This window comes from Ciconia boyciana, chromosome 7, assembly GCF_034638445.1.
Source record: "Ciconia boyciana chromosome 7, ASM3463844v1, whole genome shotgun sequence".
In the NCBI taxonomy this organism is placed as follows: Eukaryota; Metazoa; Chordata; class Aves; order Ciconiiformes; family Ciconiidae; genus Ciconia; species Ciconia boyciana.
In genome coordinates, this window is record NC_132940.1 from 38,923,585 (window position 1) to 38,946,478 (window position 22,894).

A 22,894-nucleotide genomic window follows, 5' to 3' on the forward strand; every position below is an offset into this window, starting at 1 on the left:
ACATGCACATCATGGAGGACATGGGGATTTACAAAATATGGGGGGTTTTCTGCATGTTTGGGGACAGTTATCTGGAAGGCATGTTTGCTGTTCAGTGAAATGAAAGTAATTCACCCTGCTCTGCTCAGGCCTGGCTGGGCTTTCTGCTCCCTAGCGTTAACATGCAAATGTTAAATAGGGAATGGTAGAAGTTTGAACCAGTGGTGGAATGGGTTGGAAAAGAGAAGACAAACTGGGAACGGCCAGTTTTTCCTGTTGCATTTTCCAAAATGTCATACTTTTAAGGGATCAAGATGCACTGCTTCAAATGTATAAAATACAGAAATAATTAGGAAAATGAACTTAATTTACACAGATGAGCATTATCAGCAGTCAGGCTTATGCGGTCATGTTTACAGTGCAAAAAATTATCCTTTGGGTTGAAGCTTCTACTGATTCAAGAAGGAAAGGAGGAAGGAGACAGCAACTGTGGCTTGTTACTCTGTTGAAGTACACTGAGGCCAGGTTCCTCCTAGAGCAGAAAATGAGACCTTTTCCATCACCCTCAGGAGCACCTGAAAAGAGAGAGGCAACGAGAAGGAAACCTGCTTTCTCCCCTCTCTCTCTGTTTTTTGGACTGCTTAAAGAATAAAGAAGCCACACACAAGTGCCATGCTGTGTCAGGTTGGAGACTTGGCCCCAGCCTGTGGGATGCAAAGTCCAGGGGGAGTTGCTGGGGCTCTGAAAGCTCACAGCACCATTGGACACTGTGTTATAGCTCATGTGCATGTGTGAAGGGAGAGCAGATATTACTCATTTTCAGACCACACAGCATTTATCCTCCTTGGTGCAATTCACAGCAGCTGGCCAGGGAGGACCCAACCCCCCTGTACTGTCTGGGAGAGCCCCAGTATTGGGGTCTTCCCAAAAAGAGGGGCAGCCGGAGCCCAGAAGCAGCCCTGAGGAGGCTGCAGAGCAGCTGCTGCCTGTTTCTGGTCTTGTGGCACCATCCAGTGGCTGTTGGCAGAGGACTCTCACTTCCCTGTCACCACCATGTGTCCCCTTGCAGCCTGGCTCCCCAGGGCCCTGGGGACCAAGGTGGCCCCCTGAGCATCAGCAGCCACCAGTGCCGGTGGCTTGGCCAGGTTCTCCAGGGAGGAGGTCTCCAGGTCACTGATGTCACCTGCAAACTGGAGAGGAGCACAGAGAGGGTGAAGGGGAGCAGCAGAGCCCAACCCACACCCCACATTTGTACCCTGTGCTCCCCCACTACAAATCAACAGGGATTTCTTCTCCATCAGGCTGATCCATCAGGCTGAACAAAGAGGGTCAAACATCATTGCACTGGGATGCCACACAGGAGACACTTTCTCTATTTCCATGGCTTGCAAATTGTCCCATAAATCTCATGCTTCACTTTTTTTTTTTTTTTTAAACTTTGCCAGATGAAGGCCCAGAATTTCATCATCATTGCAATAAGAAAAAAAAAAAATCTTCCCAGTATTTGTGCCAGGCCTTCCTTGGGTACAATCCTTTTAAATTTTTTTTCTAAAAAACCAATTTGATTCCGACACTGACACCACTTTAATTACATCAGCTCTCCCCCATAAATTGAGGTTATGTTTAAGTCCTGTTTTAGTAATTTAATAATTTCACCATTGCATCACTCCAATTATCTCTGGATTTGTTCCAGAGACCTTTTCTCAATTCGATTCTCTGGTGCTTAGTGTTTTGCTCCCAATTGCATGAATAATGATTTTTTTTTTTCTTTTTATTTTCTCAAAGAGGGTGAATGGACAAACATTAGGGGAAGGACAGACAACTGTGACAGGATGGAAGGGCAAAGAGCCAAGTCTCTGCTGCTCTAAGTTTGAACTCCCTGTGCACAGGCTATGCCCTGTGGCACTGCTGAGGGGTAGGAGCTGAGAAGAGGGTTTGACATGCCTTTTTTTTTTTAATGGAAATTATGTCAGAGAACATCCCTGTGGCCACATTCACACAAGATACCTGGAGTTTCTTGGTAGGCTGGCTGGTTTTGGGCAATGCCGAGCTCAGGGCTGTGAAGGGTTTCACCCCACCAGGTGGTCTCTGTGCCACTGCATCCAGGCGTCTCTCCAAGAGCCTCACCATCGTGGATGTGGCTGTCCTTGTGCAGGGCAAAGCAGGTTAAACGGGGAGCCGCAAGGCACAGTGATGGCACAGCTCGGTGGAAAGGGATGGGACTGCCGGCTGCCCCAGGGCAAGTTCTTTTCTAAATAGCTTAAACTTACTAGCACTGTCCTGACCTGTCCCAATGGAGCTGTTTCAAGAAGCAAATATTTTGTGCATAGCATAAAGCGCAGGGGTTTCCCTCCCTGAGCAAGCACTGGGTGGGTAATGATCCTGTGCATGCAAGGATGCTGGAGGAAACCTCCATCCACACATGCAGCCTGGACTAGTGGTGTGTGGCAGAGTACCGACAGCTCTATTTTGGCCTGGGACACACCAAAGCCACATGCAAGGAGTACCTGCTGCTGTCTGCAGTTAATGCATAGGGCAAGAGGTGCCTCCCGCCGCCCCCCGAACTCTCCAAGGGGCTCAGGAGCAGTCCCCACCTCGTTCCCTGACACATGGTTCACATCCGGTTTTACAGCATATAGCTGACAGTTAAAACAAGCTTTCCTCCTTGTGTTTGACAGACCTTTCAGTCCTGTGGGGTTCCCTGCATCCTCTAGACAGTCTGGTTTCCCTCTGCAGAGAAACAGTTGCAGGATTTATTGAGCCCTAGAAAAATACCCTAGCAGGGTCAGGCACACATGTTGCAGATGGTTAAAGTCACCAATGCCCCGTTGCCTGAGTAGGTATGGGGGATGGCAGGGTAGGACTTGTCCCACTTCAGCCCCAGGAAGAAGGTGACCCAGGACTGTCCCCACCACCTCGCTGACCCACAGCGGTTGCCACAAGAACAGGCGGTACCTGAACCAGCCATTTCCTGCAGCAAGTCCAGGTCCCAGCTGTCGGAGTCCATCTCATCCCATGGCACCACCGCAGAGAGCACTGGCTCTTGCTGAGAGCTTAGCCTCACAGGGCATGGGGCAGGTTTCTTCCCTCCCAGCATCGCTTCTGAACTGGTGCACAGAGAGATGGGTCAGGCATGGGGTTGCTCTGGCATGCCCCTTCCCACTCCTGCAGCAGATGCAGGGAAGCCCTGTGATGCTCTGGGCTGCGATCCGACCCTGAGCAGGTTAGCCCACGGAGAAGCTCTGTGTTCACCATGGACATGGACAGGTCCATCACACCCACTGACTGCAAACAATTTCCTCCTGGCATCTCCAACAAATACTCACACCCATACCTTGCCCTGCATTTGCTTTGCTTGAGTTTAAAACCTAGATCTGGATTTTTCTTGCTCCTGAAGCAAACAAGTAACTCCTTTTCCTCTCTTGCTTTCGGTCACAGATGAGCTCCTCTTCCTCTCTGCTGCCAGCTCATACCCTCCCTATGTTGTTTCTTCTCTGCGTGGTCTGCACAGTTTCTCCAAGCTTTTATTTTACATCTTTACTACTTTTGCTTCAAAACCCCAAGAGAACTCCTTCATCCCCTTGCAGAGGTTCTAGGATGGCAAGAAGGAGCCAAACACCAGTGGGAAATGCCCCATATTTGTCTCCAGCACCACATGGTAGGTACAAGCCCTCAGGTCTGACTTTGCTGAGTTGTTTGAGTCAGCCCGTATGGGCAGGGAGACCCCAGGAAACTCCTTTTCCAAACAAACCCCTCTGGGGTGCCACATCACCCACCACTCCGCACTTTCCAAAGGTGCTGGTGTTTGGGCAGCACTCAGCATACTTGGGGCCAGGTTGTGGCCGAGGGTCCCAGGCACTGCCCACCTGCCTGGAGACTGAAAGGAGGTGATGGGACTCACCTCCGCTGTGGGACAAGTCCTCGGTGATGATTGCTGGCTTTGGAGGTCCGCAGGGTGCCCCAGGGAGTCCTCAGGGGGCTGTGGGTGGAGCGGGCTCTGCTCCGAGGAGCAGGCTCGGGGATTAGCGAGGCTTCAGGCTCTACTGCAGCTGGTATCACCATGGGCTGTGACCCACGAAGGGACCTGGGGCTCTTCAGGCTTTGAGCTGGGAGGCAATATTGAGAGCAAGGAGAATCACCAGCCACCTCCTGGTAGTCCTGTGGGCTGCCCTTGGGGGAGACATGAAGCCCACCCAACATGGCAGCGTGTAGAAAAAGTGGGGAAAAGGGAGTTGCAAGCACTGCTAAACCTGTATTTCACTGATGTTTTTTTCCTGAAAATGTCAGGCCAACCCACGTGAGGTCAATATGCAGCAGAGAGCAATTGCAGACTTGCATCACCCTAAATGCTCTTTCCTACACTTTCTCTGTCTTGTTGTCTCACTGGGTAAGGGAATGGCATCCTGTGGCCATAGGTCCCCATGTATGTAGAGAGGACAAGAGGTCACTTCACCTGGGATGATGGAGAGCTGTTGAGGCAAAGTAGCACTGGACTTCTTGCATCGCCTGACTTTCCTCATCACCGCTCGGACCAACTCATCCCTCAGGTGGAGGAGACCGGGAATTTTCTCAGCCTTCTGTTGCTGCTGAAGTCTGACCATAGCCTGGAGGCTTTTGTAGGTCCAAGTGGAGACTCCCTTTGCAACCTAAAGCAGAGGGTGGCTGAGGAGCCTAATGTTGTCCTCCCACAGTGTGGGGTGGTGAAACAAGCCCTCGGCAGCACTACCCATATCTCAAGAGCATCCTGCAAGCTCCAAGCCCTGTCCAAACCCCAAGGAAGCTCTCACCAGCCCTGGCACCCATCGTTTCCCCAGCACAATGCAAACAGCCCACAATGAGGCTTCAGTCATCATTTGCAAAGCCCTCATCTGCTTTGGTAAATGACCGCTGAAGAGTAAATCTCAGCTATTTTGGGCAATTTCTAGGCTACAGGGTAAGTGCAGCATTTTCTCTTAAGAGGTATTTGTAACTCGAGCAAGTTTTGCAACCACAAATGTGCTGGGCTTGTAGAGATGCAAAGTGATAAGAAGCGAAGGGTAAAGGGGCGTGCACACCTGTGGGCCTGGCTTTGGGCACCTCTGCTGCTTTTGACACCACCTCAATGTTCCCAAATAACAAGCCAGGGAAAGCAGGGACATGCCAGGGCTCCAGCCTACGTGAAATGAACCCAGGAGTGCTCCTTACAAGCACCTCCAGGAAACAATCACACAAGAAGTCATTCAGTCACTGCTTTCTCTTTGTGCCTTTGGGACCCAAAACAGAAATGCTGCCTTGCTCAGAAATGCGGGTCGATGGAGCAACGTGCATCTCCAGCAGCTGTGCCTGCTGCCTGCCTGCTCACTGCCCTCGCACCAGCTCTGCAAGGTGCTAGGTGGTGGTGTTGCATTGCCAGGAGCTTGGGAAGACTTGTAGGAGGTACTATTTAATATGCTTGGCATGAAAAGGAGTTGGACAGTGAAAGTCCCCTTGAAATCCCCGTGACAGGCGCTGCTGTACCCTCAAACACCCTCCTTTCCTAGAAGAGAGGGAACCCTAGCTAACTTAGCATATGAAAGGCTGCTTGCGAGAAAGATTTGCTGGAGATATACTATAGTAACCAACCTCAGAGATGGAAGCACAGCAATTTATTCCCTGTGCTACCGTGTGATTCTGCCTCCACCTTCCCATTTGCCTCTCAGGGTGTGATTGCTTGACACAGGGATTTTTTTTTCACTGCTTGCTAGTGTTTCAGTTTTTCTCCCCCCCAAAAAAATCTTTGTGTCCCTGCACTGGCTCAGGGCTGGCATTGCAAATGCTGGCACTGAAAGGGCAGACTTACCCTCTTGACCCCCATGCTCTCCAGCTTTTCCTCCAGCACTTCCTCCAGGATCAGGCGAAACTGCTTCAGGAGGTTTGGATTTCTCCGTAGGGCTTCCAGCAGCCTCTGCTTCCCACCCAGGGCAGCCTCCTCCCTGTCTGGAGTAAAGGTACGTGCTGGTACCAGCACAGCAACACGTGGTCTGCACCCTGGGGAGTGGGCTGGTGGGTCCCTCCTCCTCTTTGGGGACATGGGTCCCACCAGTCCCAGACCAAGCAACTGGTTGCTCTCAGCAGACATTCCTCTATGAAGCGGCAAATTCCTTCTCTAATTTGATTAATTCCTGCCCATAACTTTTCCAAAATCCCACCCACGGCCCAGCAGCTGCCTGGGACAGCTTTCCTGCGTGAAGCATTGGCAGCAGGGCTGGTCATGGTGCTGTCATACTCTGCACAGCCGAGGGGACCAGCGAGCTCATCCCCTCTACTCCCAGACCACCACCTCATCACCACCAGCTTTGCCCAGCACCCCCTCATCCTCACTGCACAACACCCCAAGCCAAACGCCAGCTTCATCCTGGTGCTCTCAGGATAGGGATGGTCCCAACTCTGGTACCCACCTGATGACTCTTCATCAGCCACCACTTTGGTCACCTCCCAGGTCACTGCAAGGAAGAAAGGAGCCTGTGAGGGTCAAAGAGGAGCCGAGGCCCCAGCACAGAAGCAAGCACGGATCACCACCTGGTTTTCCTATGCAGAAAGTATGGACACACCTGTCCCTTTGGGGATCCAAGGCTGGCCCAGGTCTCGCACCAGCCCTTGGAGAACATCCCCAGAGGAAACCCCAGAGCGCTCGCCCACCAAGGCCATTGGCTGGAGGATGTCAGTGGGCAAACAGCCCTCTGCTACCCCTCAGGGCTGAGGTCAACAATGTATCCCTTGGATATTCACTAATAGCCATTCCTGTTTTATGGCCTTTTTTGTTTTCTGAGCAGCAGCACCTGTCTGGGTCTGAGGCTGTGCCACAGGCATTAGGGAGCAGAGAAGTCCCCATTTTTTTTCCCTGGCACTTGATTATAGAAAACCCAGGCTGTAAAGAAGAAACCACAGCATGCCTCAGCTCCTTATTTTTATGCAAATAACCGCTGGCATCATTTTGGAGGAGGCAAGGTCATCCGTTTGCTGTGAGCGCTTGATTGAAATCTCATTCCTTTGGGGTATGGTTACAATGCAAAACCCACCCAAGAGACAAATTAGTTTTGTGCCAGCAACCAGAGCTGTGGTCTATGCTGTTGCAGCAGATAGTCAAGGGACTGGAAGGTGTCCACTCCACAGCTTCATGTAAGAGGACATACAGCTAGCTCCCTGGAGAGGACACCATGGCACGCTTTTGTAGAGGGAGACAGAGAAGACATTGTGGTCTGAAGGGCTGTTAGCTATGAAAAATTTATCTAGACCTAAACTGATTCACTTTAAAAATGCAATCATTACCTTCAGGTTTGCTTGCAGAGAGCAGCTTGATCTGTAAAGAAATAGACTGGGCATCATTCAGAGATCATTTCTTTATCTATAATTTTGGGTCATTTTTCCTCTCTCTGCAGAGTATTATTATTAAATGCATTTAAAAAAGGAGCAGAAAATAGCAGGAGTCTAAAGTGGGCACATACACTCCCCAAGAGTTATTTCCCTTAAGCAGACCATACCTGTAAGGGGTCAGCATAGGGGCCTTCCTTTCCATAATATGATCACTAGCACATCAGATGCCATCCTGTTATACCCATGTGCTATTCACAGATCTGATAATGAGTAAAAGATGCTCCAAATTGTAATGCAAAGTGTTGCTCTGGTGATCTACACCCCAGTGGGCATGGTTCATGCCGGACAATATTCATGTAATGCTTCCTGTTTAATGAGTGCAAAGAAGAGCCAAATGTAGCAAAGCATTACAGAATGGGCTTGAAATTAGGCTTAGTCTTAACTCAACAATATTTTAAGGCTGCTTAGAGTTAAACATCTGCTTAAACCCTCTTGATGAACCAAGACCTCCTTTTTTTTATTTCACTTGCCTTCTCCTCCTGGGACTTCATGACCTTTGGCTGCTGCCTGAGCCAGGTGCTGAGGGCCTCCATCTGCTGATGGACATGGTCCATAACCGCCTGCTGGTCCTGGGATGGGGTGGCATGGAGTGTCTTGTTCTCTTTCTTCAACTGAGAGGGGCAAAATAGGAATGAGAAGACTTGAACATGGAAAAAATGTGTCTGGAGCCCTCTTCCCTTCGCCAGCCAGGGCAGCTCTCTTGATTTTTATTCGTTATTGAGGTGTCCTCCAAAGGGCAGATCTGGCCTTGCAGAAGATGTATGGTGAACTTCAAAGTCTGCTGGTGGCAAGCTCGTGTCTTCTCATTAGTTGCAATAGGACACAGCTTTGGTCGCTGGATTTCATTTAGTCTTTCTCCTTGATAACCTAACAACTATATTCTGTTGTGCTGGGCTTTGAAGTCCAGCCAGGGCTCATTTTAAGTGCGTAGCCCCGCTCTTCCTGGCTACCACTCGCTGGGCTGATCTGCAGAGAGGGCATCACTGTTTTTTCTGAAGAGACCTAACATCTCTGGGTTTTGAACCTAAGATGGAGAAAACCCATAAGGGAAACGTCCTGGCCTTTTCTGAGCAAGGTGCCTGGGAGCTGCCAAGGACACCTGACACCCACCTGGACCTCCTGTGGCCAGTTCTGCCTCAGTGCCTGCCTCTGCTCTGCCCTCTGGCACACAGGCATTTCCCTCCTCAGGTTGCAGGCTGGGGGCTTCTTGTGGGCATGGGCACCCAATCGTGTTCATACTCAGAGAAACTCAGCTTCCCTTTGGGTCCCAAAGGACAGATGGAACTGTAACAGCAGTGCCATTCCCACCCCACTCCATGTTCAGAGGTACCATGCACGGTAAAGCCTTCTTCAGATATTTTTAGATGTTGAGAAGGCAGCTGATTCATGGGTAAATACATTTTTTCTGTTTATTTGATACTTTAAATGCTTCTCCATGTGGCGAGCTTCTGCAGTGCTCCGCTGAAGATGGGTTTCCCTGCAGCAGGGCTGACCTGGGACTGTGACATGCCCTCTGCACCCTCCAGATCCCATTTCTGGACTCGGCCTGTCAGTGTTCTACACCAGCAGGAGCCCATTGCTACCTGAACCTGAGCTGAGACCGGACATCCATGAAGCAGATGCACACATTGGTGCATGGATAGGGGTCCACCTCCATCCAAATGCACCTCCTGGGATGTGCAGTAGGGGTAAGGACACTGGTACCACACTGCTCACCTGCACTGCCATTCTCTCCCGCTCACCCTGCAGCTCTGCCCAGCTTGGTGTCTGGCCCTGTGCCTCCATGGTATCGTCATTCTGCAGGGTCCCCATGTTGGACACCGCCACCTCTCTTGGCTGAAGCTCCTGCAGTTTCTGGAGTGGGGAGAGGAAGGAGCTTTGCGTCCCACAGGAGGATCCAATTATCCTGCTGGGGAGTCCAACCTTGGCCAGCCACTGCTTCCAACCCCAAAATGCTTGCATGCCCCAGGAGCAAAGAAATGAGGCCTCTTTGGGCTCTGAACCTGTGATACCGCCTGGACCAGGTGAGGCGGCAGGCTTGGACATCCCCTCACCTGCCTTGAGGAGCATGAGGGGTGCTTGCTCACCCCCTCCATGACACTACTCCTGCTGGCCACCTCCTTGAATGCTGAGAGGAAGAGCTGCCTCAGGCCATCTATCTCTTCATGCAGTTTCATCCTCTCCTCTTTCCACCTTTCCAAATCTCTCCTGCCCTCCTCTTCTCGCTGGCGAGCTCTCTCAATTTCCTAAAGGGAGTGGAAAAATCGGGACAAGAGATATCTTGGTTGCAGACCAGAAGCACCAAGGGTTGGGGCTTCTGCCCTGGCACCAGTGGGATGAGCACCAACGCTCTCATTACACCCGCTGCTGCTCAGAGCCTGCCTGCACACCATGGGGAGGTTGAGGCAGCACAGCCTCCCGGGCAGGCACGCTTACACATTCCTTATTTCCACATGACATTTCCACAGGAATTTCTGGGGGCAAATTTTACAAAGAAATAAATATGAGCCCCACCATAAAATATTTTTCACTCCCTTTTTCCCCTGTGCTTTAAAAGTGTCCTGTGTTTCATCACTTCTCCTCCCATTTTTTTTTAAAACAGGCAGCAGTGCCCTTGCCCCATACCTGCTCCCTGCACAGCTTCTCTGCTTCCCTCTCCGCTTCCAGCTGCTGCTGCATGTCCCGCAGTTTTTCCTTCAGCTCCTCCACATCATCCTCCATTTGCTCCACCTGCTTCATCTTCTGCCTCTCTGCAAAGCTCAGGGAAACAGAGGTGCTGTGAGCAAGGGTGCAATCTGCCAGCTCCTACTGGGATTTTGCTTTGGGGGGAGTGCAGAATCCTACTAAAGCACCAAGCAAAACTGCTGCAGGGCTTCAGGGTGGAGAAGCAGGTAGCTGAGCTGCAGGAAAAACCATGACAGATGTGCCCTCTGATTATTTTAATTTATTTATTTATTTATTTTTGTACACTTGGAGAGATTAGTGGCTCATGGAGCAGCGTGGCTTTGCACTGGGCTTGCGCTCCCAAGCAGCCAAAGTGCCCTGGTTGGACATTTCAGGCTGCACCGGGAAAGGTGCCTCTAGGGCAAAGCTCAACCTGTTGCATTGCATCAGCTCTGGGCTGGTGTTTCAACCTGCCAGCAAACAGAAAAAGTTGCTTTTTTATCTGCCAAGTTCAAGTACCAGGTGCAGGTGAAGCTGTAATAAGGCTCCGTGGCTCTTACACAGCAAGTTACACCTGCAGCTTTCGAAGTGTTTTGCAAAGGATCATCAATTCCTTGCCAAAAAAGGGGCATGGGGATGGTGAACCCCTCTCCCACTCTAGCAAAACACTCTCCCAAATTCCCCAACATAGCTCCATCCCCACAGTCCCATGGAATCTTTGGGTGGAGAGGATCCCCAGGGAAACCGAGGTGCAGAGACGAGCTTTAAATGCTCATGCAGTCTCATAATTGGCCGCATGTCCTACCTGTGCTGGAGGGAAAGGCAGCAAGCAGAAAGCATTCAGTAAAATATTCACAGAAATGCAGAATAAGTTATAAGAAGTTGTCTTTAACCTCCGATGGTCACTCTCTGGTTTCTAGCATCCACATCTAATGGGGGAAAACTTGCCTGGGAAAGTGAAGGGAGAAATTGTCCTAGTGCTCACCCGCCTCAGTGGCCTCTGCGTGCCGGCGCTGCACATGGGCTTGCAGGAAGGAGTCATTCATGAAGGCTTTATCACAGACGTGGCACTGGAGAGGGGGGGGAAAGTCAGCAAAGGGACTGGGATCTGCAGAAAGGGGCACTCCCCATAGCCCCTACCTGGCAGACAAAGCTTTGCTGCTTTAAAGCAAAAGGGGAGACCTCAAGAGACACGGCTGTCATGTTAGAGGTACATAGATGGAGGGTATTAGGAGTTTCTTCTGTCTGAAGCAAAGAAAAACCTCTTTAGGGGTCAGAAGAAGGCAGAAGCCAAGATGGTGCAGGGATACTGTTCAGGGGAAAAAAAAAATGCTGCTTTCCCCAACAGAGCAGTGCAATAAGGTGGCCAAAGCAGCAGTGAGGTCCTGGTTATAACAGGGTCCTGCTCCAGCTCTGGAGGAAGGGAGAGCTGCGCTTGTGGGGATGACTAGGCTGAATGAACCTAAATTACCTGGTTTGGGTGGCTTTTACTCTCCAGGAATAAGTGAGTGGATTGATTTGGTGATGGAGAAGCAGCAGACAAAAAGGGACAGCCAGGAGGCTTCCTGCTGAAAGGGTGGGAAAAAGCTTGGTGGGTGGAAAAAGCAAAATCACCACCAAATCCAGGAGCATCCAGAAATCTTCCACTGGTCTGGAGGATGTTTAAAGTCTCCCTGGCATGAGGTATCTCTCAGGACACAGGGATCTTGTGAGATCTCCCCAGCCAGCCCAGGTCTGTAGAGACAGACCCCCTCTCCCACACTCTGGGCAGCTCTGACTACCTGTAGTTAGCACATAAAAAGGAGGCTTCCCTAGAAAGGACTTTGCAATCTCCATGAAGGTGATGAACCAGCTCCAGGGAAAGCAGCAGGGCTGGCCAGCATGTTTTCTGGGGACAAGGTGTAACCACGGCAGGGCTACAAAGGCATGATGATGCAGCAAAGAACATCCTGCATGGGGATGTGCTTTACGCCCCTTACAGCTTTCCACCACACACCTTGCAGTAGGTGTTGGGGCCAGCTTGCAGGAGGAGCTGCTGTGTGGCAATCAGCTTCTTCCACCTCCTGCTCTCCTCCTTTGCCCCCTGGAGCTGTGCTGCCTGCTCTGCTGCCTGCTGCTGGGTGCAAGCCAGCTCAGCATGGGCAGCTTGCAGGCTCTGTGCGTGCATGGCCAGGCTGGTGCCCAGGCGCTCCTGGCAGTGCAGCAGGTATTCGATGCTCAGCTGGGCCATCCTGAGCACCGTCAGCAGGATGGGGTCTGCCGGCTGCCCGCAGTGGGGGCACTGCTCCCCGTCAAGGTTGCAGAAGGTCACGCCAGCGATGTGCTCCTGGAGCGTGGCCACATCCACCTCCCGGGCCACCCGCTCCACATCAATGGTGCTGAAGCGACGCCAGTCCATGCTGACCTGGCGGGGCTGGAAGTGGAAGGGGGGGATGTCCACCGGGATGGCGAGTCCTGGGGATGCCCCGGGCATGGGCTGGTGCAGTGGGCTGTAAATGTTTGCAGAAAACGGCTGGAAGGCAAGAGGAACATGTTAGGGCTGACCCCGCAGCCATCCTCTGGCTCCACTGCAGCACCCACCAGCCTGCACACACTGTGGGCATCAGGGAGCACGTCAGAGCTTATCATATGTGGCAGAAAACAAAACCCCTTCCTTTTCCCTCCCCATACAGAGCTCCTATCTATTGCTTTGCCAAATTCTGCAAAAAAAATTCTGCCAGTTTGTTCACCATCTGCTTTTTGTAAGGGAGACTTCTAAAAGCGTCACATTGCAACTCTTTAGAATAACCTGTTCTGAATGAATTTGTAAATCCCTCCTAAGTGTACCTGTTTTAGGGAAACAGAATTAGCCTGCTTTCAAACAATAAACAGTAAACACTTTAGTATCACAACACGGCTGCCTTCTGTGGTGCCTTGCTCTGACCTAAACCCAGATCGTTTCCAGAAGTGGTGTTTGCTCATGTTCCTAGCTATGTCCTAAACAACAATTAAACAATTGTATTTAAAATACATAGTTTTAAATCTGTGAAAAAGACCTACATTGTTCTTAGTCTCCAGCTAGGGATTTGCTGCTGCCCCACGTTACAATTTCCCTTCTGCTACACCCACCTGGCCCCTTTTAAAATACTTCATTTTTTAAAGAGCTCTTTGCTGAAAGGCCACTTACCATGTTTTTGGATGCAGATGGGGTTCCCGGGCAGGCTGAGCGCCCTGGGACGCAGAGCAGCCAGAGCAGTGTTGGTGTGTTGCTGGGTGTGCTGTCTACGGTGGTAACACCACTCCCAGCCAGCCCGCTGCCCTGCACATGCCGGTGCCTCCTGCACAGCCTGCAGCTACTTTTGTGCTCGCTGACAAACAGGGTCAGGCAACCCAGGGAGACGCTGAGTAACTGCAGGCGTGGTGCAAGAAAGCCAAGCTTTCCTAGGCTCTCCTCTGCTAACTCAAGAGGAACAGAGGGCAATGGTTATCACTGCCTGTTTGCAGCAGAAAGAGTGCCAAAATCAGCTTTTTTGCCCTAATTTCAGTCCCCAAAATGTTGTTTGCAAGTGGGAGGCTGCAAACCTGTGTTTCTTCAAGGTTCAGCCTCACCAGGCACACAGGGTGATGATGGCATGGGCAGGGCAGAGCTGGGCAAGGGGCTGCCAGACTAAGCCAGCCCTGCATGCAGGATTTTCCAACCGAGAGCCTAGTGGAAACACTTTTTGTGCTGCCTGCATGTGTCCTGGGATAAAATGATCCTGTTCTCATCTTTTTTTGATGCTGGAGTAATCACAGGGTTTCCCAGGAGTTATCTGGGGTTGCACAGGGTGGAGCTGGTTAATGCTGATACTGCAGCCAGTGACGTCTGCAAACCCGTGAGTATCTTCCATCCCACAGGACTGTTTTTCCACCTTTACTCCAGGGTCTCCACTAGCTTCACCGCCAGGGTTGCTTCATCTGCATGGTGCTTCTTTTGTCCTTGCAAGGCTGGTTTGCTCTCAGTCCACCTCAGTAGCATTTAGACCCTCTGCAAAGTCCCCTCTTGCTCTTGGAGACAGAGGGTCTGCTCCTCCCCTGCCAATACCTGCCCTGCATTTTACATCTCTGCCTCTCTCTGGTCTGCTTAACCAGCTCATCAGGCACCTGAATACCTTTTTGCCTGTAGTCTCCCACAGGGGCCTCTCCCTGTTGCATGTAAACACTAGGGGTCAACGACTGCTCTGAACCAGTCTGGATCAACCTGGATGGCTCTGTTAAGCACTTTTTAGCTCTACAACAATTTTACCTGACCCTCTCTTCTTTCTCATCCTTCTCTCTCTTATTCCACTGCCTCAATACGACAGGAGACAAGAAAGCCTTGATTCAGGGCTGCAGCTAACCTAGGAAGAGGCTGCACGCTGCCATAGACAAAGCATGAAATCCTCTGGGAATGTCTGTGGATCAGTGTGACATTGTAGTTAACCATAGTTTCCCTCTAGGGTTTGCTCATTTTTTATCTTTTTTGGTGCCTACCTAAAAACACCAGATCAGACTAGATCAGCAAGCCCCTTCCCTTTCCAGGCTTGTATGGCCAGCAAAGATCATTATTGTTGTAATTGCTGTAATATATATACTGTTAGCAGCACTGCAATGTCAAACAACACAATTCATTGTATCAGGCAAAGTGAAATGTACACATATATACATGCATACATATATATATATACACATATATGTATATACAGGTGTAAATATAGCCCTGACTCATAGCTGGATGTTAGGTAGACCTGTTGGGTAATGGTGCATGGTCCCTGCAGGTGAGGTTTTGTTGCATGAATTAACCACTCCTAAAGAGGAGAGGTTTGCAGGGACCACAAATTAAAATCCCCTAATGATCTACCGCAAACCCCAGGAAGTAGGCTGTGTTACATAACCTCGTTAATATTAACAAAGTCTTCAGGCACCAAAGCGAGCCATGTTTCAGCCTGCTGCTTAGCAGCATGGCTGTGATTGCCCCATCACCTGCTTCAGGCATGCCTGTGGGTGCTGGAGCCTGCTGGGTTTTCCCCTCCATTTCATACAGAATGATATATATAAGGTTTCAGACAGTGCAACCATGGCTTCAGTGGGATGTTCGTACAGTAAAACCACTGCATTAGGCAACCTGGGAACCCAGCTCTGAAGATTTATTTCTTCTCTTCAGTTCTAACTTGCACTTGCCTGGAACAGATCCTCAGCTAGTGTAAAGCAGTAAAAGTATTTTGACTTCCATGCTGCAATGTAATGCAACGTCAGCTGATATGATAGAGCTGCTGGCAAAAGCTGTCTTCATCACACACAAGGGAGAAGTGTTACTGTTCCTTCACTGGAACTGAGGTTTTGCCCACTGGGTGATGAAGACATCGGCCTCGAGGGTGCAGGTCCATCGCAAAGGTAGCAGCTAGTACCACCCAGCAGAGCTTAGAGCTGAAGGTGGTCACCTGCACCATTTCCACTCCACTGTGTGAAAACCAGCTCTGCCAAAGTGCTGGTAGAGCTGGGTCTCAGAAAGTGTGATGGCCTTTCATTTTCCAGGCTGGCAGACAGTGTGTTTGCTGTCCCAGCTCATGGCTTCTGGGCCAGGCTGTTGCATGGTCCTCTTCTCTGCAACCCTGAGCCTTTGGGAAATTTCTCCTTGTTTCCTTCTCCTCCACCCTTTCCCCACCACCACCCTGGGGACCCCCTCACCTTCCTGAACTCTTCAAGGGCTTCTTTGCTCCCTGCAGGCCAGCATCCCTCTGCTCCCCTGAGAAATCTGGGAGCCTGCAAACTTTGGGAGACACCTTACTGAGAAGCAGAGAGGTGTCAGGAGACCCAGACTCTGCTCATGACCTGCTCGAGCAGCTTCCTCCCCTCCTCTGGACCCTTCCCAAAAGCAGCCATCACCTCCCTCCCTTTCTCAGCTTCTCCTCTCGCCAAAATGGGATCTCCTGGGACTCATGCCAAGCAGCAGCGGCTCGCTCGGGCAGCTGCAGGAGAAAGCCTCCATGCAGGACCTTTGGTGAAATCGACTGTGCTTGCTGCCATCAGCCTGGCTTTGCTAAAAGTCCTGACAGTAAACAACAGGCAGGAGAGAGAAGTGAGCTCATCTGCAGAGGAGCCGCTATGTAACACCACAGAGCCTCGGAAACGTTTCTCACCTGAGCTCATCTGCAAAGGGAGCTCGAGCAGGTCAAGTCTCTCCCCCGTCCCTCCCTTCCACAGACACAGCCATTGCGCAGAGAGGGGAGCCTGGAGAGTCAGCCACGGGGCAGAAAAAGGCAAATACTCACTTGTTGCCAGAGACAGACAGATAAGCTGAAGAGGGGGAACGGGGATGGGAGCAGAGTGATGAACGTGGGCGGTGAGTGGCGGCTGAGAGCAGCCGGGGGCTGTCTGAAGCCCTGCGGGAAACACGGAGGACTTTCTGCGCTGTAACCCTACACTCCTCCCCTGCACCGCCTCAGCGCAGGAAAGTCAAAGTCTTGGAGAAAAAGCAGCTCCCAACGCCATATGCAGGCAAAACCCGCTGTAACAGAGCAGGGAGCAAAACTAAACCAGTGCGGACAGCACCAGGGCGTGAAACTCAAGAGCCATGAGAGCTTCACCCTGGGAAAGGGAATGACAAGTATTCCCCTACACCAGGCTGCTGCTCTGACAACCTGCAGCGCTCGGCTTGGCACCGCCTGCCCTTATGCTGGTGAAGCTCGACTGACTTCAGCAGTTACTGCAGGGGGGACACAGAGGGCTGGAAGGAGACTCGAGCCCAGTGTCCGAACACAGCACAAAGCGCACATAAACCCTGTGTGCAGAGGGCTTTCTTCTCCCGATTAATCCTGCTGCGATTTCTAGCTGCAGAAACCGAGCTGCCGATTGCAGCATGCTCATTAGCTGCTGTGTTTACAGAAGATAGCATTGTGCAGATGGCAAACATGCGATGACGGGCGACCTATCCACCCACGCCTTTCTGCTCCCAAGTTAAAAACAGCTGTTCAGACAGACTCAAAAGAGATTTGCAAGCTGGGCTTCTTTTCAGGGAGTTGGGTGGATTGGCATTACCGTGGGAAAAAAGTAAATGAAAGAGGATGCATTGCTCTCTGCCAGAAAAAAAGTCACTGGGTGCCCTGGTGGGGTTAAATAGGGATTTTCGCACAGCTGGACAAGGGTGACCAGAGCTGCTGCACCTCGTTTCCAGTTGAACTCCATTTATTTCAAAGGGATTTGGGAGCCCTGGAGGGCCATCCCTATCCTTTCTTGGTGCCTCAGCATCTCCTTTCCAGGGGGAGATGTGACTCTTTGCAGCCAGAACTGACCTCAGAGGATGGGGCAGCGCAGCACCTTCCTGGAAGGGGCCAAAGGAAAAGTGCAGGAGCACAAACATTTGAAAAATGGGACTCATTTTCCAGGGGTGTGCAGGGGAAAGCAAGCTCAGAGAAGTGGTGGTTTATTAACCATTTTATTTTCACTTGCACTGCTAAGGTCCCTCTCAAAAACGTAGGGTGTAAAGTTCGTGTGAGAAAAACACAGATTAATGAAGACAGTGGTTTGGGCTTCTCTTCATTAGCAATTACCGTCATCCATCCTCTGCTATACATTTGCATTTCACTTGCCTCAGAGGCTTCAGCCCAGTCCAGAGCCTGTTGTGTTTGCAGATTTTCTGACATGGGTAGCTGCCAATAGCGCCAAGAGGTGCAGAAATGAAATTCTTCCCAGGAGGCCATGCATCTCTTTAGGAACTTTTCCCTTGGAAAAGCTCACTAGTAAGGCCTGTAAATCCGTTTGATTCAGGAAGGTTTGGTTCATGAGCACCTATAAGGAAACAGAACTGAGGCAAAGGTGTCCTTTAGTGTCACTGGAGGCTACGTCCAATGGATACCCACCACCATTCTGCACATGCTCCTTAGTGTCCCAAGGGAGTAGGGATGGTGGTTATGAAAAGGTCTTTCTTTTCTCCTACAAAGCCAGCTACTGACACCAGTGGTTACTGTGTTTTGGCCCCAGGATGGGGAGGGCTGGAAGGATCACTCCCCTCCTCCTTACACCATGTCACACAGCATCCTCAGAGCATGTGAAATCCCTCAGCTCTGCATTTTGGATCAGGTCCTCGTATGTGGTGGGGCAGTAGGCTTTGTACAGTTTTTCAGCCAGCGTGTTGCTGCCCGCGACCACGGCTTTCCGGTTGTGGTTCATGAAGTTCCACAAGTGCAGCGCGTAGGAGTGGTTGAAATTGGGGCTTTTGTCCCACACCTTGTAGTACCGGCCCCAGGCTGGGTACGGTATGGGGTAGAAACGCTGGGGATTGAGGAAGGAGATGTTCTGGCAGCTGTGGTCCTCAGTGCCTTTGAAATCTGTGAGATTGCAGATGGCTTTGAGCATCCTTGTCATTAAAAAGGGCCCCTGGTTCCCCCAGATGTTCCCATTGTACTTGAGAACAAAGTTCTCCATGCAGTCCCAAATAAATTTGTGGTGAGCAGGGAAGCCAAAGATCCCGTTGCTGGAGAACTGTGACTTCTGTGCCGCTAGGAAGCTTTCCTCGGGGATGGGCCTGATGGAGATGACATCTGTATCCATGTAGATACCCCCATACTTCCAAATGAGCGCCAGTCTGCTGGCGTCGGAGCTGACATGGACCCAGTTCTTCTCCTGCTCCGGGACTACCTGCAGAGTTGGAAAGGAGAGACAGTGATGCCACTGCCAGGGAATGGACCACATCCATCCATTGGATGCAAATGGCACCATAAAACTGCATGTGCATGCCTGCAAATGTCACTGACCACCTTTTCTTCCTCCAGCTATTGAATTTTATTGGAATAAGAAAAGGAGGCAGTGCAGAGCAATGCTTTGTTAATATAAATGAATGCAGGAACATTTCACAGGTGTTTTGATGGAACCTACAATGTTAAATCAATGATACCATGAATTATTGCCTGCTATTTTAGGGGGACACAACCCACTTAACACAATTCCTGATCACACCCAGCAATTTGAAACAGGCTGGAGGGTTTTCATTGGCACTGTTGGTATTTGGAATCATTTTTTCTCAGTTGGAAGAGTTTAGAGGAAATATGCCTGCCCTGCACAGAGATGGAGTCAAATAAATGTCAGTCTGACCTTGGTGCTGGGGAAGGTTATGGAGCAGATCATCTTGAGTGCCATCATGCAGCACATATGGGACAACCATATAACACATATGGGACAACCATATGATCAGGCCCAGTCAGCATGGATTTATGAAAGGCAGGTCCTGCTTGACTAACCTGATCTCCTTCTATGACAAGGTGACCTGCTTAGTGGATGAGGCTGTGGATGTTGTCTACCTAGACTTTACTAAAGCCTTTGACACTGTTTCCCACAGCATTCTCCTGGAGAAACTGGCTGCTCATGGCTTGGACGGGCCGTATGCTTCGCTGGGTAAAAAACTGGCTGGATGGCCGGGCCCAAAGAGTGGTGGCGAATGGAGTTAAATCCAGTTGGCAGCCGGTCACAAGCGGTGTTCCCCAGGGCTCAGTATTGGGGCCAGTTCTGTTTAATATCTTTATGAATGACCTGGATGAGGGGATCGAGTACACCCTCAGTGAGTTTGCAGACGACACCAAGCTGTGCGGGAGTGTTGATCTGCTTGAGGGTAGGAAGGCTCTGCAGTGGGATCTGGACAGGCTGGATCAATGGGCCGAGGTCAATTGTATGAGGTTCAACAAGGCTAAGTGCAAGGTCCTGCACTTGGGCCACAACAACCCCATGCAACGCTACAGGCTTGGGGAAGAGCAGCTGGAAAGCTTCCCAGCAGAAAAGGACCTGGGGGTGCTGTTTGACAGCCGGCCGAATATGAGCCAGCAGCGTGCCCAGGTGGCCAAGAAAGCCAATGGCATCCTGGCTTCTATCAGAAATAGTGTGGCCAGCAGGAGTAGGGAAGTGATCGTGCCCCTGTACTCGGCTCTAGTAAGTCTGCACCTCAAATACTGTGTTCAGCTTTGGGCCCCTCGCTACAAGAAAGACGTTGAGGTGCTGGAGCGTGTCCAAAGAAGGGCAACGAAGCTGGTGAAGGGTCTGGAGAACAAGTCCTATGAGGAGCATCTGAGGGAACTGGGGTTGTTTAGTCTGGAGAAGCGGAGGCTGAAGGGAGACCTTATTGCTCTCTACAGCTACCTGAAAGGAGGTTGTAGTGAGGTGGGTGTCAATCTCTTCTCCCAAGCAACTAGTGACAGGACGAGAGGAAATGGCGTCAAGTTGTGTCAGGGGAGGTTTAGATTGGATATTAGGAAAAATTTCTTCACCAAAAGGGTGGTCAAGCATTGGCACAGGCTGCCCAGGGGAGCGGTTGAGTCACCATCCCTGGTGGTATTTAAAAGATGTGTAGATGTGGTGCTTAGGGACATGGTTTAGTGGTGGACTTGGCAATGCTAGGTTAACGGTTGGACTTGATGATCTTAAAGGTCTTTTCCAACCTAATTCCACTTCTGTGATTCTAAATTTGACAACGGCAACTTGCAAGCAGTTTGCCAGGAACTTCTTTCCAGGGTGGAGCTCACAAGATCCCACCTTGGTTTTGCATATTGCTATTACAGAAACTGAAATCTCTCCTGCATCTTATCTACTGCGGGCTCTGTCGGTGTGTGGCAGCATTAACAAGCACTCAGATGACTTGGACAGCACATTTTGTTTAACCAGCTTCTGTTGAGAAAGATTATTAAGCGATGTTTTATCAAAACATGTATGCAATCTATTTTTACCAGCGTTTCATTTGCCAAAAAATCTGATTTTCCAGATAGGGGGGGAAATGCTGATAATATGTTCGATACACAGATAGATGAATACACTGCAAAACATAACAAAAATGAATCTATTCTGAACCAAAAAAATAAATGACTAATTTCACATAGCCAGTCCTGTGTTCCTCCATTCATTTTAAGCCTCCTTCAGCCTTTTTTTCCTCTCCTATTTATAACTATTTTCCTATTTCCCTATACTCCCCTTATTATAACGCTCACCTGGTTGTACCACTGGAGCAGAGGGGTCTCCTGGAAGACAGTTTCCATCTGGAGAGGAAAAATGAAGACATTCTTCATAGAAGACAAAAGCGAGAAGGCTGCATAGCTGCAGTTCAAGTCCAATGCCGTGTCATTCGTAAGTCCCTTCATGAAGAGGACGATGGGCCGGTCCTGGTAAATCCTGGCAGCAGACTCCACAGAGCAGGACACCAGTGGGGGCGGCTCCAGGCGCTCCGTCATCTCCAGAAAGATGATGCTTTTGCCGAGGTTCAAGACCTGCTCAGGTGTCAGGAAGTGCTTGGACATAGGCATATAGAAGCAGCAGCTGGACAGCAAGGAGATCTCGTACAAAATGCCCGAGACAAAGAAGAAGCAGAGGCATATCTGGATTTTCTTCAACATTCTTGCTTTCCCTGGGCCTTTGGGGTCATGCCTCGGACATGGATGCTAAGGAGAGACAAGGAACAGCAAAAATATATGGCAGTGTTATTACTTAGCAGGACTGGGAAATGGTAGGACATGGCTTTGGACAGCATAGCATGAAGGGCGTTTGATGAAGCTAATGCCTTTCCCCTAGGAGAAGCCTGGCGAGATGTCTCATGGTGCGGAGGGCTCTGCCCTGGGGGGTGAAGTGCTGGGGTCCCACCTCCTCATCCCCAGCCAGGCATGGGGGACCAGGAGAGGCCTTGGAGAAGAGGCACGTGGGTATGTCTCATGGCACAGCTACGCAGTCATTGGGTTGGCAGAGAGGGAAGGACCAAGGAAGCGAGTGGGGAGAGCAAGGCGAGAAGGATCACCTCGCCCCATGCCAAGGCAAGGAACCCAAAGCCCATCCCTGGGGCAGGCTGGTGTAACAAACTGTTCCCAAGCACTGCAGCATGGTGCCAACGTATCCTTGTCCACAAGCAGGAGATATCCAGGGGATGTGAGGAGCAAACCCTGATGTGCCAGTGGAATTAGGTGGCCAGGGAGGCTGTGAGTACCAGTGAGGGGAAGATCATGATGACAGTTTAGGATGTGTCAGCCAAAGCTAAAACATTAGTATGTAGTCACCGAAGTGTTTTTCCCAATTTGGCCCTTCTGCTCACACTTCAGCCCCAAAGGCTGTGAGGGACTTGGGTCCTGCAGGGATGGGGGCTGCAGAAGGACCAGAGATAGACAGATGTAAGGACAGAAAACGGATGGTTTTGTACAAGTGAAGAACTAGGACCTACCTGGATTATAGTTCTGACAAATCTACATTTCCAGATTGTTTGTTTGCCATTACAGTGGCAATGAGGCTCCCTTAAAGCCCAGCTCCCTGGTGAAGACACCCAAACTTTTTGGAGCATGCAAAGGGATTTCTGAAGGCAGGAGACTGATGCACAGAGGAAAACTGGCTCTGCTGTGGGCTGAATCTCAGTCCCAGAAATGGTTTGGGGCCAATGGGACCCACCTAAAAGGACAAAAAAGGGACAGGTTTTAGGTGAGAACCATCTCATGCCTACATTAGCCCAGCCCAGCTCCTCATTCCTGGTCTTGCCATGACATGAGCCTGTACAGCACTGGGGATTTCCTGCCGGTGAGAGGCAGGATTGAATCTTATCTGCATTGCACTGTTTGACAGGCTCATGATGCAAGGAAATTCTCTCCTGAAATGCCACCAGATTGCATCTGAGCAGCCCACATTTGCTCTGCAGGGACCATGAGCCAGGGTCCAACAGAGGGGAGACACTTTGAATGACAACCCAATGTCCGAGCAACGCCTGGAAGTGTTTAAAGCCTAATTAATTAAAGGGAATGGGAGGAAATAGGCTCTGTGTACTTGGTTAATTAATGAGACGCATTGCCATGTCACCCAACCAGAATATAGATAAGTCTGCAGCGTAGCACACCCTGTGGAAATTCCTCTGCAA

At 50.5% G+C, this 22,894-nt stretch overlaps 2 protein-coding genes across 2 annotated transcripts; both read right to left on the reverse strand.

Annotated features, from left to right (window-relative positions):
• Positions 1-1,013: 1,013 nt before the first annotated feature.
• Positions 1,014-17,588, reverse strand: DZIP1L (DAZ interacting zinc finger protein 1 like). Its single transcript, XM_072868483.1, has 15 exons — positions 17,583-17,588; positions 12,032-12,547; positions 11,021-11,105; positions 9,997-10,121; positions 9,459-9,617; positions 9,088-9,225; positions 7,842-7,982; positions 7,267-7,297; positions 6,396-6,440; positions 5,798-5,934; positions 4,433-4,625; positions 3,881-4,085; positions 2,926-3,086; positions 1,987-2,120; positions 1,014-1,169 (listed from the first exon to the last, which is right to left on the reverse strand). Exons 1-15 carry the CDS (start codon positions 17,586-17,588, stop codon positions 1,014-1,016), a joined length of 2,232 nt encoding a protein of 743 aa, XP_072724584.1.
• A 469-nt stretch (positions 17,589-18,057) lies between these two features.
• A4GNT (alpha-1,4-N-acetylglucosaminyltransferase) lies at positions 18,058-22,330 on the reverse strand. The gene is made up of 3 exons (XM_072867843.1): positions 22,214-22,330; positions 21,000-21,446; positions 18,058-18,669 (listed from the first exon to the last, which is right to left on the reverse strand). Exons 1-3 carry the CDS (start codon positions 22,328-22,330, stop codon positions 18,058-18,060), a joined length of 1,176 nt encoding a protein of 391 aa, XP_072723944.1.
• Between the last annotated feature and the right edge of the window lie 564 nt (positions 22,331-22,894).